General features: G+C 37.3%; 1 protein-coding gene across 1 annotated transcript in view; it reads left to right on the top strand.

The window, feature by feature from the left end:
- Positions 1 to 8,854: 8,854 nt before the first annotated feature.
- LOC106155662 (uncharacterized) overlaps positions 8,855 to 14,361 on the top strand; it is a 36,511-nt gene continuing 31,004 nt past the window's right edge. Inside the window, exon 1 of the mRNA XM_087000904.1 lies at positions 8,855 to 9,447. Coding sequence (XP_086857030.1) covers positions 9,368 to 9,447 — 80 coding nt within the window. The 5' untranslated portion in view covers positions 8,855 to 9,367. The remainder of the gene's footprint in view (positions 9,448 to 14,361) is intronic.

The raw sequence follows: 14,361 nt of genomic DNA, 5'->3' as shown, positions 1-14,361 counted from the left end.
GATGCTGTTGAACGCGTTGTTCGTGTTAGATGGTGAAAATGGTGCTTCTTTTAGACACGTGGTGCTGCTGCTAATGAACAGTATAATTCTTAATATTGTTACTATTACTACAGTTATTATCGTTTAAGGGCTATAAGACATATACAGCTTTCTACATTATTTGGACTCAATGTGCCTATCTTCATTAAATGACTTCTGATACACACAGTTTCCAACCACTTAGCATTTACATGGCAATTATTTTACTTGCCGATCAAAATCCAAGGATTCCAGACAGCGTTTCATCGAGCTGGTCTCTATGACCAACTATTCGTTTAATATTGCACGAATATCTATTGATGACTTCTAACATTAACGCAAAGCACTTCAATGGAAGGTCCATTTCATTCATCTTGAATCGGTGCGCTATCTGTTTGTATATGTAGATTGATTGCAGAGAGGAAAAGTAATAAAGTCAGACGAAGTGGAAACATTATTCACCACAATATTTGTATGAAAAATGTGGTTATGAGAATGACTCATAAACCTTGACTTGCTCCACTCATTCTTTAATGACCATCCTGTTATCAGACCTGAAGGCACGTTTTGACAACCTCAGGGGTTTCGTTCACCGTTTGGCAGATTGAACGTCATAAGGATAGTCCGTTTAAAGTGAGTTGTTGTCCCTGTAGCGCTCTGTAAAATTGCAAGAAAGGAAAGCAACGACCTGATTACTGGGAGTGATATCTACATGTATAATTACAGTTCATTGGTGACATGCAAGGCCTTTTGAATCCAGAGGGTTGGAGTGGTGGGCGTGGCAATTCTAGTCTATTCTAATTCAAAGCCCAAGGGCAAGTGGTCACCTTCCTGTTGTACACAGTAATATCACTGATGACCAATGACAGCACATCTTTCAACTGACCTTTACGAAACGCTTACGATAATGAAACTTAGAAAAGAAACGACTGCGCCTTCCACCCAACAGCGTTTACGAAGTATACCCTCACTGTTAACATCTATTTCAACGAATAAAGAGTTGGATAATATGTAGATATGTGCAACAGTCATATAACCCAGTTATGTTATGTTATGTCATGTTATGTTATGTTACGTGTATGCTGTGCCATGCTTTGCTATAGTATGTTATAGAAATAAATTATCAAGAAAGGGAAACAACTTGATTTTTCAGGGAGCAATAACTTATTTTTTTCCGGTAACAAGAAACAAAAAAGCCTATGTATAAATGAATTTTATAAAAACTTTGTTTCCCTTTTAAGAAAACGATTCTGTGTAAAGTTAATTTTCCACTCTATGAAAAAGTTGAGTGTGTAAAAGTCGTATACTTCAGTCTGGAAAATTCCTGCCACATAGCCAAGATCATAAATTTGAATATGCCAACGCTCCATAGGAAGCAGAGTCAAAAATGCACCAATGCAGTAAAGTCAGACACCCTGGGTATTCCGTTATGTATAAAAAGGCAGCCACACAAGAATATTTTCATTAAGTGTTTTCTAATATTGTACGAATTTCTATATATGATTCTGACACAAACGCAAAACACTTCAATGGGAGGTCCATCCAACAACGGGTTTAAGTAGGAAGGCAAAGTATGCATTGTAGATGTAAATGCTACCAAAATAAAATTTTAGTTACAATAGATAGGCTTTTTGTTTTATCTTGTTATAATAATAATAACTTTATAACGAAATTGCAACCCATTGGGTTGAAGTTGTACATAGTATATATATATATATATATATATATATATATAATGGGCACCTGGTCAATATCGATACTAGGTGGTGACGCTCTCGATTCCCTCGGGAGAATACAGCCCGGCTGCCGTATAGCTCAAAACTAACACACGAACAATGTCTCTCGCTGCCACGCCATGAAATTGCCCCTGCTTCAACATAAGTGCTGAGTGCCAAGCGGGAAGACAGTGATCGTTTATATGACCCCACCTTCAATAATTGTCAACCTCGCTCAAGTATCCATCTCAGTATTTTAACAATTTATCGCGCCGCTCGGTTATCAAGGTGTTATTGCTCGAGCATCACAGGGTGACTCCCGCTCTCGCCACCAACACCAACCAATTATTGAACCGAGCAAATAATTTCTTCCTATCTGCTCATATAGCAACTATAAATAAAGTACTGGTATTTCCCCGGAATGGTTTGAAACCGGAGGTGGACAATCTGACCACAAGGCCATCCGGTTTAGGTCATATACTGAGACGCAAACTCCTATTGTAAACTTTATTGGTGTATCATTTATCTAGATCTATTGTTGATCTTTGTCAATCGAACGATTTATTATTGTAATATGGAATGGGCCTTACTGGGGACTAGATTCCCTCGTAGGAAATCCTATTGTATATTCCAAAGTGTTTGTCATTAACATTTTGCTACTTTTAAGTATTAAAATGGCCCATACTTAGCCAGGCTTGTACCGGTATGTCCTTAATTGTTAGCATACAGCGTAACAAAACATTTCTCATTGCCACTTATGTACAAAAAGTTGGGAATACATTTTCATTAATGCATTTTAACCATGCCTCTCAAATGTGTATTTGTTACAACAGAACTTGAAGTGTGGCTCATCTACTTACACTTTACACAATGGTCATACACGCTTTTCAAGTTGTATATGTTTTTAAATACTCGTAGCTGCCATAGCGCTCTCTGTCAAGAATCAAGTTGGAAGCACTAGTTCTAAGTCTGGCAATTACAGATGTTAGAAAGAAGCCAGATATCTCTTTCAATCAAATGTCTTATGTCTTTACTATTACAAAATTTGATTGGCTTATACATGTAAGTGCGTATCTTTTACTGAGCCAGTAGGTCGGCCTGTCATTTAGCACTAAATTCCTATCTTAGTTTTTTTTTTCTCAAAGGTGTTAACAAGACCTAGCAGTTGCGCTGGCTTTGTTATGTAACTCCAGAAAAAATGTGTGAGACCAATTTTGGAAATGTCTCTAGTGAGACTACTTTTGGAAATAGGCATGATTACTTCATAAGGCTATAACATGAAAATTATCTTATTCCATAGGTTAACAATTTCAGTCTGTATTTAAGCATGGAATAATAGACTTCCAGCTCCCCCAGCACTGGTTTTAGAATGTAACCCTAAAACATACCCTTAGAATGTACCCCACAGGTCTTAGAATGGACCCCTAAAATTTCTTTGCTAAATTGTACGTGGAGCTTTTTAGTAAGGATTTTTCTACGCAACTGCATAGCATGAGGATTTATCATGGCCTCAGTGATTTTTTTCTTTAACACTCAACATATGTTATACATAAGTGAACGTTGAGATCCCGAGTGCTACTATATGGGGTGCTATATCACTCACTCCTTTCGCCATTTTGCATTTCACCTTACTCTAATCATGAACTTCAAATGTGCATATCTAAATCAAAGGGAATGTTTTGTTCCAGACTGACCCATCCCCCCAAATCCTACTGTAGTATCACCCCAACCTTCTTTTTTACAATTGTTTGTATCGATTTCCAATCTAATATGATATGATATACGGAAAAAAAACATTTGCTTGTTTAATATCCGACCCATTCATGTGGGACTGTAAAAGAAACATCGTTTTATTCCAAACCGGAATAGCAGTCAGTTCATCCTGTCTGGATATCCTGCACGTTTTATTTAAAGATTGCAAAATAAAGCGGGGTTTTATCTGAAATGGCATAATCCCCAGTTTATTTAGTTCCACTTTCTGTATAGATATACATGTATCATATATCAAACATTCAAAAACAGACCTTTCAAAATACGTCTACATGCACTTGACTCGTCGTCCACTTCCGTATAAGTATAGGAATTACACAGTGTTCAAGTATCAACACTTCAGATAATTATATACAACTTTGGGGAGGGTATTTTTTAATGGTAAAAACTTCCATCGCCCAAACTACATCTTCATTTTTTATTAGTTAGCCATTGTATCCCGTGGTTTTACGCTTAAACTGCAAACATATATCAAGGTTAATTTTTTTCAAGCAACATATGGCTGATTCATGTGTATCCAGGGTGGTGTTTATGAATCTCGACCTGATAATTTAATCTTAGTAATTTTCTTTTTGCTTCACGTCGCCATTTTTGATTATCAAATTGGCAAGGAAAAGACTTACAGTTTCCACTTAAATAAAAATATGGAGAGACCTTAAAAATCGACTTTTTCATCTATTCAATTGTAAGATCGAGACGTTGCTGTGGTGGGCGGAATTTGTGTCCCATGAACAGTCCTGTTTTTATAGATAGCTTTCTTCTGAAAGTCATTTAATCGTTGTTTCCATTTCATCTTTATAATATCGCAATATTGTCGAACTTGATTGCCACGGAGACCAATGTATCTGTTTCTTAGACTATAGTATACTAATGGCTTTATGGTGTATTGCGATTTTATTGAATCTGTTCACAAAAAAAACTTTTATAATGGTTGTCTATCGTGGATTATAGTCGTCATTTAGATTCACTAAACGATCGTCCGTGGCCAGCAGGAAACCCAACCATTCCCTCCCTGCGCATTTAGTGTTATATATTGTGTAGCATGTCAGAACAACCTTGAATTCATCGACCGATCCCGCTAACCTTCACTCCCTCATTAAAAGGGTAATTTGTTGGACGACAGTGAAAAATCTGCAAGAAGATCTCCCTATCGGAAAGGAATACAGAGCAGGCAAGCTCGTGAATCATAAAAAAATACAATAAACACCGTAAGTCATCAGATTCCAGGTATAAAACCAAGCCTATATATATATAGTCAATGCCAATATCTGTTTATTGTTGTGACAGGTTTTCGCGTAAAATTGCAGTAGATGAGCAAAACAGCACATTTTGTCGCAATCATTTAAGTTTTACTCAGCTTATGACGACGTATGATTGGGAATGCCAGATAATAAGATTGACTAATTTTTTTTAATCAAGTTGAAACAGTGCAGATTTTTTTTAGATAAAAATGGGTTTAATACAAATCCCAGCGCCTCTACATTTCAATCCATCACACCTAATTTATTTCTACAACTATTCCTGCTATATGTGGTAAGAACGTTTCTCTGGTACATAGAATCTTGGCAGAGGGACAAATCAAAGATAACTTCAATCTGTCCTAGAAAATATTTTGACAGGACAGATGGCGACAACTCCTGCGGCCAAGAGTTACTGCTTCACCGGTTACTACTGCTGCCATTGCTTAACGTTCTACAATGGTAGAAGAGATAATACCAGACAGCATCGTTTGAGAGAACATACAGATAAAAATTGCGGGGCACACTCAGATAACAATACTACGGTAGGAATTAGGCGATGGAAAGACAAGATGCAGTGCTGCTTATTTCCACATAAATCAAGATAATTAGACGTGGCGTTTATCACGTGGGCATTATGAAAATGTTATATTATATCTTCAGCTTGGCCCTATGCACTATTTAGTTTATGACATGGAAATAGAAATCACAATGGCAGTCTTCACCAATAGCCATGTGTGTCAAATATACGAAATCTCAAATTCAATCAATTAATTGGAATAAAATTGCATTTTTTTAAAGATTCCTCTGTCCGTCTGTTCTATGCAGAAAACAATGTCATCACTTTGGTTAACGTTATGGCTTAACTCAGTATGGCCTTACGATGGTTAAACTGAAATCATGTTTGAAGTTCCTTTCATTACAGTACTTTATCAAATAATAATGATTATAGTATTTATAATTCAAAATAGAAAGAAAGTAAAAGAAAGTAAGAGAATCGAGAAGTTGACGTTTAATTGATTCTTTTGTAGGCCTACTGTACATATCCTGCTAAACATTTAAAAAATTGATCTGATCAGCTTCTTTAAACTAAGACACCTTAGGGCCTCCAATGCAACTCGATGGCTATCATTATTTGCGACGATAGAGTTACGATAGCTGACGGAAAAGAGATATAAATCAGAGGCGAGAGATATCAATAATACCCATCGTGTTTTTGTAACCATTGTTTTTTCCGCAAATGCCCCTCATAATGGTAGTCAATGAGAACGTCACATCTGTCAAAATATTGAAAAGAAAGGCTTTATTTCTTTTGTTAGTTGCCGTTTCTTGGCAGTGGAGATCGACAGCGAAACAAAAACGTGAAGACCGTGCCTTATTGACTCAATGGTCGATAGATATATATGCATTGCTTGTACAATAAAGGGAGATTTCTGACAACAATGATTTACATTTTTGTTTTGCATACTGAAACCCGGGTTTTATTTACCCGGTACTGCCCATATATACCCTAAGGTGTCTGACCAAGATGCCTCACTTAAGAAGGTCACGTACTTTCAGTGTTCGATAAGCAGAAAAGAAATTCAAGAACCTCCTAACTATACTTTCACTTGATATATGTAATAATTGAAGGAAGACAGAGGCTTATCACAATGAGTTGCAATGAATATTCAACACATTAGTTTGTGAGGACGCATCAAAAGAAATGTCTTTCCGGCAAACGCAGTGTGGCTGAGAAGTCTATGTAAAGTGTCGTGTAACAGTGTCTCTAGGGTAGCTGAGCCGTAATCTAATATAGTAGTACTTGTTACATTTGAATTTGTACCTCGATTGGATCGGGGGGGGGGGGGGGGGGGGGGGGGGGGCAAAAACGATTGGAATGAAAATAAATTTTTCCGATAAATGCAGCATATGAATTCAATAAATGCAGTATATGCAACCACATTGTGGCAATTCTAAAACTTAGCATGTGTTCTCGACTGCACGTCAGTGCCTCGTGCCTCATAAGAAGCGTTCGAGTCTTTATACATGTATACTTGGCATATAGTTAGAAGTTCAAATTATGAAAATGCGTGGCTATATAAAAAAATCTGTGATAGACAGATGGTTGAAGTCATTATTGTTGACACCTTTTTTTGATTGTGTCAGCCTAAATTGAAGCGTAAATTGTACTTTCAATATTGGCTGCCACATAATTCCGTGATTTGATTTTATGACAAAACAGTAAATTACAGCTGGGAACGTGTAAAAAACCTCGGTCACCATGCAGCATGTTGTCAGTTTATTTATAAAAATAGAGTATACATCATGGTGGCGGACAGTCGCTTTCGTGAAAGGTTGGCAAAGCAAGCAAATTGGTATTGGCTCCCTTCCACTTCGTGGCTCTCGTCGACCTTCAAAGTTATTAATGTGGTTGCCTGGCAGATTTCCCACAAGAAAAAATTTCCCCTACTTCCCAAATTTCTTATGACAACAAACTATGACACATCGAAAATTCCCAAGGAAAAGTATTTTATCATATTTATGTTCATAAATTCATGGTCCACAATTGTACAAATTTTTCAATAAGAATCAGTAAATGAGAGAAGAGTTTCATTAGCTCTGTATGTATCAATTTAAATTATTGTTTTTCTTTTTATCAAGAGCTTATAAAATATGTAGGTTTTACTTCCAATATTTCTGTGACTGATTAGGGGCAATTGACCTGGATTTTCATTCCAGGTGAAATGACCCTAGTCATTTACTCCCTGATGATGGTAACTGACAGTCACAGAAATATTGGAGGTAAAACCTACATATTTTATAAGCTCTTGATAAAAAGAAAAACAATAATTTAAATAGAATCAGTAAAGTTTACGTCTTGGGCAAAAGGCCTAGTGCTCTAACCTATAACTCTCCGAGACACTTATGTAAAAACTGAATTGTATAATACAGCCCGTCAGTCTCTCTGTCTACCTGAAAGACTTTTTTTGGCGTGGTAATTGACCACATCAGTAGTTTTTACATACCCGATAGCAAGATCAAAGGCAGATTTAAGCATTTTACCCTGACTGAGATTTTGAAGCATTTCCCTGTTCTGTGGTCATTTTTTTCATCTTATAGAATCATGCCATTGTTTAAGGCGTTCTAAATTTATAACAAACATTTGACCATAATTCACACGGGGATAAATCCAAAGCTTCAGCTATAATCCTTTGGTAAATTAGCATGAATTTGTGAGGCATAACCTCATTACGCAGGGCATCTGCCAAGATCAGGCTATGTAGCAGATATGCACACGTACGGACATTCCATTTTTATCAAATCAATACTTACATCCCTATTTTACTCTTTCTCTTGTACGGAATGCTTTAAGGGAATGCTTCTCCAGCAATGGCTCACATCGCCCATTATAAAATAACGTTTTAAAATATATATAATCACCTCTCAACCAGTATATACCAGTACGTTACAGTAATCAACGTTATCTTACAGAATTTGATATTTTAATTAATGTCTCAAGAAAAGGCGCACATGAGCGGAGATAGTTAAGACAGTTTATAGTTGATTTGAAATTAAATTACCATAATTGAGACCAAGTTCATTGCGTACACCTTTTATGTATGTACATTCCCCGCAAGAACGCATTATTAACATGCTACTGTTACGACAGCCGTCTTCGGATGTCTGTCCATTAAAATGGTGAAACTCATTTGCATAAATGATCGAAGAGGCGTTATTTGCGTAACCGCTCACTCTCGAATCCTGACTTCTTGGAATCTTAACATACAGTATCTCATGGGAGACAGGAAGCATAATTCAGATGATGAATTAAATACGAGATCCTCTTGTCATATGTTGAAGCGTTAAAGACATGCATGTATCTCGTTAGTTGTAAATGTAAGCGGTTTTGTTCTCGTGGTCGATCTCTTCGTTGCGCAATAACCATCAGATACATGTCTGTGTGTATGTGTGTCCATGTGTGTATGTTTTACATCCAAGGACGGTCACTTCAAAGGAATCGACTGACTGCAAGTAGCTGGTCTGTGAAAGGACAAGTCTTAATGATAAGGAAGCACGCACCACATATCATATAAATTAATTATACGGATGGTCATTTCGTCGCATTTATAAAGGAAGCAATTTGGCTGCGTGGACACTGAGATATTCAAAGGAAATGATAGCTAGAACGGAATAAGATAACGAAATTATACTTCATGGGCACAGGTGATGTAAATAGATTTTTTTACATCTAACTTAATCGAAACAGACCTTACGTTTATTAATGTCTATATGTACATAGACGAGTAACAAGTATCTTTTCCAGGACAGATCTTCTTGACGATATGAGGATCGACTTCCATCTGGCTTTAAACTACAACTATCATCGAGCTCGTTTAGTCCAGCTTCACAAACTAAAAACGCCCGGAAACTAACGTCAACCACCTGCGTTAGGAAATAGAAAGTGATTAAAACTGTATATCTAGCACATCAGCGTATACATATTTCTAATAGTGCTCTGAAAACGTTGAGACGAGCTGTGTGTCATTATCTTCGATGTGATACAATCCATAACAAGACGTTCAGATACACTGCAGTGGAATAAAGAGTTTGCATTGAGAATTTCTACATGCGCTTTCATTTGTCATGGCATCACTTCTCTGGCGCAACCCCTCTGCTGCTAACTGTAATGTCAAGAAGAAAAAGAAGTATCAAGGCTATATTTGGTGAGTTTAAACCTTTGATAGTAACATATTATTAAAGTCTCAATACCATTAAATTGAAATTGTTGTAAAGTATTCTAGTCTGCAAAAGAAAAGATACAATTCATTTCGGAATATCGGGTGGATGAATGAACTTACTAACTAGATGTCTATACTCAAGAGTTACCTATCACTTTAAATAAAATTTAACATCATACAGTTAAATGGTATGGTGAGTCTTTCAACTATTATTTTAATTGAGAGCTACAGGGATGCTACAAGAGTTATTGAATAAAATTAAGCAGTGCAAATAAAACCAACATGAATTAGAAAAATGTGAAATTTCATTGAACTATGACTTTTGAGTTATTAAAAAGTTAAGTTCGTAATATATGGTATAAATAATCTTCCAACCGTGCAAAGAATAAAATATGTACTAGGCCCCAATTAATACCATTTACAAATAAGTGAAAAATTTAAATACCAGTTGAAGAAGAGCCTGGCGAAAATACGTATCAGAACTAAACTGCCTTAGTAACAAACCCATTTCAAAATGATTGATATACTTGAAACACCTTTTGGATTAAAAAGTTATAATGTCCATTCAAATGAATTTTAAATCATTGATCAAACACATTCCTTTCTCTGAGAGATACTGTGATGGCAGAGCTTTTGCTTGTATGGCGATAAGGCTTTTGTGATTCGTAAGAGAAATGAAGACCAATGCCGGCTGACAACCAGCCAGTAGTGTACGGTACCAATGACTAACAACAAACTAGATGTACATACAAGAGTGCTTTGTCAATGCCTGCAGACGGGCTTGATGTTGGAGTACGATACCTATGCCTGGTGACGAGTTTGCTGTTAGAGTACGGTACCAATGCCTGCTGAGGGGATTGCTGTTGGAGTACGGTACCTATACCTGCTGACGGGCTTGCTGTTAGAGTACGGTACCAATGCCTACAGACGGGCTTGATGTTGGAGTACGATACCTACTGTATGCCTGCTGACGGGCTTGCTGTTAGAGTACGGTACCAATGCCTACAGACGGGCTTGATGTTGGAGTACGATACCTACTGTATGCCTGCTGACTGGCTTGCTGTTAGAGTGAGGTATCAATGCCTGCAGACGGGTTTCATGTTGGAGTACGGTACTAATGCCTGACAACATACAACATATTAGAGCGCTGTACCAACGCCTGCGAACGAGCTTGATGAAAGAATGCTGATGCTATTCCTCCTGACCAAGACCCAGTTGACAGCCCGCAGCTGTGCAATGACTTATATTGCAAACAGTTTAAACATATTTTGCGGTTAGCCAGCAGAAGACGGGTCGTGTGAGTGGTATTACATAAAGGCTCGATCCTAGATGAAATCACTCAGAATTGCAGTGCAAAAGGAAATTAAAGCTAATTCTGTTGACTCTAGATAATACGTTATTTGCCAGTGGTAGAAATACATACTGGGTGAACATAGACGTTGTAGTATAGGGTTTTGTTTTGGAAATGGTTTTGGGAAAAGTGTACATTTGTCTCTTTCGTCACTTTCACTATCATGGATGCAATTTGACTGGATTAGTATAAATATTCAGATTGATGCGAATCAGACAACTTGAAAGAACCAGTGAACGGATACCAATGTCTGGAATTAAGATACAGTAAACTATGAGTTCAAATCTAATGAGTGGATGTTATGTTGTATTTTTTGTTTGAATATACATCAAAAGTCAACGTTAATAATCAGTGGGACAAATGGCAGGAAAATCACTACTTTCTGAGCAGGTGATGAAACGCGTAAAGTACAAGAAACACCACATGAGTCGTATAAGCAGGTGAGTTCCGATGAAATCAAATGCGTTTATAAGCTTGTTTCTACCAGGGTGCAATCCAATGATTACGAAGCAAATGTCCCATACAACTTAGTATAGTTGCATGTATGTATTTCATTCTAATCTGAAAAAAAAAACTATGTGGATTGAGTGCCAATTTAGTAAAATGGTATCAATACAGGGCTGCCAACAGAAAAAAACTACTAGCTGTTCATGTTTGCCAAGGGTTAAGGTTGACTTTCGTTTGCCAAAATAACAAATGCACAGGGCGATGCCACGTATTCACATACATCACATGGTTTTCACTGACGGACAGCTCGATCCTTAAAGACCAGAATGCATTTAATAACATTTGCACACACATTTTAACCAACTTTGGAGCATCTGCAACCACCTGTTGCCGGTAAAAGCAGTGGTTTCGACGGTCGCAATAGGTTCGGATAGGCTGTAGCCTACCTCTCCAAAGACCATGTAAATGTGTTTACTGACAGCTCAATTCCAACCATATATACATGTATATTGTTAATCATTACGATCAAACGTACAGACGCTAACTGTTGACCGTGGCCAAGCTAATATTGACTGGCCTTATCAAAGACAGCTGCTGTTACATTAGCAGACACCATTGCCACTCAGAGAGAATCTCAAAATAACGACAATAACCAGAATTGATGACCGTTAAGTACTTACATGTACATCTGCGCCGCTTTTCCATTTACTTTCAAACAAGCCAGTACAATGATCAGGTTGTGATATCGTATTAGAGCAATACCCCACGCTCTAACATATCATTGAAAATGACAGTTTAGTTCTGTAGGATATAGCCTGTTATGGAATAGTATGGAAAAAGTCGCTTCGGTAGTGAGCTTTCATCATCTAACGCTTTTACCCTCTACTCCAAATTGCCCCCTGACTATGTGTCCTTTAACTCTATGGTTCATAATATGAAATTTATTCGACTGTTTTCTTATCTCAGCACACCTCCCCACTGAAAAATGGAACCCTTTTCTATTTTTATTTATTTATTTATTTATTTTTTGTTTTGTTTTAAACAAGTTAATATATCCAAACATGATAGTACAAGAGAGGAATCATGAGAGCTGTGCTCAATGTAAAGAGTTGCCTACATATATTAATAAAGGATAGTTCAGCTTCATTCGGGCCATTATGAAGTCAGTCTGATGAGCGAATCAGCACCTGAGCGAAGACGTTCCCTGTTTGGCGTTATAATCAATACATGTGTCAGATTATGTGATGGAGAAAATGACAGACAGGTTGATTTATTGTCCACTTGGACTATTGATTAAGCTGAAGCTTATCAGATACAAGGTGTCTATTAGTTTATGCATGATACGAGAGCTTATAGTGAGCATCCAATCAAAGTATTTTACAATATTGAATTTTTCCATGAATAACATGACATATTTGTAAAACGGAGATAAAACCACTCTCTTCAAAGAAACTAAAGCCTGTTGTATTGCATTTTTGGGTGATCTTCACTTTTCTTCGGTGAATTTCGGCTATGTTGCGAGTCCTGTGTTGTATTGAAACTTGTTTTAAGTGTCTGAAGATATTGGTATTTCCGAAGATACGGGGAAACATATAATATGTGAACCTTTTATAATGTATGTACATCTATTAAACTAACAAACAAACATTTGTTACCCGAAATGAAAACGCAGATGTAGGTAACCGGACAGTCATAGCTGGGCAGGTTATGTTACGAACAGTCATAACTAGATAGGTTAGTCATAGGTGGGTAGGTGAAGTTACGGCCAGTACCGGGTAATAAGTGGGTAGCTGAAGTTACGGACAGACATAACTGGATAGGTAATAGATAGACCCCGAGTCAGCGAGGGTTATGTGGCATACACGAGTGCGTAGCACGAGTGGATGTCACATAACCCCCGCTGACGAGGGGTCTATCTTATTTAGACCACGGTCCATGAACGGGTTATAACGCATTCATGCAAGACGTGCGGTTATGCGAGTTACACCACGTCCGAGTCTTTTGTTCTTCATTTACACCGTGGTCTAAATTTGATTAACGGGTGGTTATAGCTGGATGGGTTCCGTGGGTGAAGTACCTTAAAGATGTTAAAATATACTGTATCTGGTATGGTATTGAAAAAAACGATCAATGGTAAGCAAACGAATTCTATCTTAGTAAATGTTCCCTTTTCCCTGAACAGGTCACTGATCAAATAGCTCCAACTGGTCAAAACAGGCAGGGTCGAATAAGGCCTGCTTTGTCTACATCGATAAAATGTAACTACTCCCTTCAATGTGAATAATGAATGACACCCCGCGCAGACAAGAAAGCTCAGTGAATGAGGCCATTAATTAATTACGCCATTCTTTGAAAAGACATGCGCTCTACTGTTACAAGACATGGGTCTAGCAATAGAGCTGATGGAAGAAAAATGTTTGAAAAACTTTTCAGTAGATTGTCTTTTAAATGTCAATAGTTATTGCAGCTCATCTATGGATTTCTTTTTTTTTTTTTTTAGTCAGAAGTATCCGATATTCTGGTTAAGACGTGCGATATTAATAAGACGCAGAAAAAAAATGCTGCGCTACGCCTGTCACGAGTTCCAATGATGCTTTCACCAAAAGCACATTTTAGATGGTGCCTAAACAAGAAACGTTCAATACAATAAGGGGTCGACAACCGTGGACTTGACTGCTCATGATTGATAATTTTAACGAACAGGGGTTTCTCTGCTAGTTTCAACTTAATACGATGCCATCTTGCCTTGACCTTTTTAATATGAACGCATCAAAAAATCCGAAACAATATGACCCGAGCATGTTACCATGGCAATCAATCTGCTCCAAGCATGTTACCAATGGTCATTGAAACATAATCAATCACGTGCTCTTTGACTGTAACCTTGGTTATTAAACTGTTTTTAGTCAGCTGCCAGTAATTATTTGTCAGTATATAGTAAATCATGTCTGATGACCACAGAAAGAGCAACTGACGGTAATTAAAAAGTCCAGTTGTGACGTTTTAAAATTAAAATTGATTCTTGCCTATGGTAATGACGCAACATCTTTACGCTCAGTCACAGATAATGGGAGCCTCGTAATTGAGTATGATCTTATATC

This window comes from Lingula anatina, chromosome 1 (assembly GCF_051362555.1).
Source record: "Lingula anatina isolate TDL-2025a chromosome 1, LinAna3.0, whole genome shotgun sequence".
Classification (NCBI taxonomy): domain Eukaryota; kingdom Metazoa; phylum Brachiopoda; class Lingulata; order Lingulida; family Lingulidae; genus Lingula; species Lingula anatina.
This window is presented reverse-complemented; position numbering and strand designations above follow the sequence as displayed.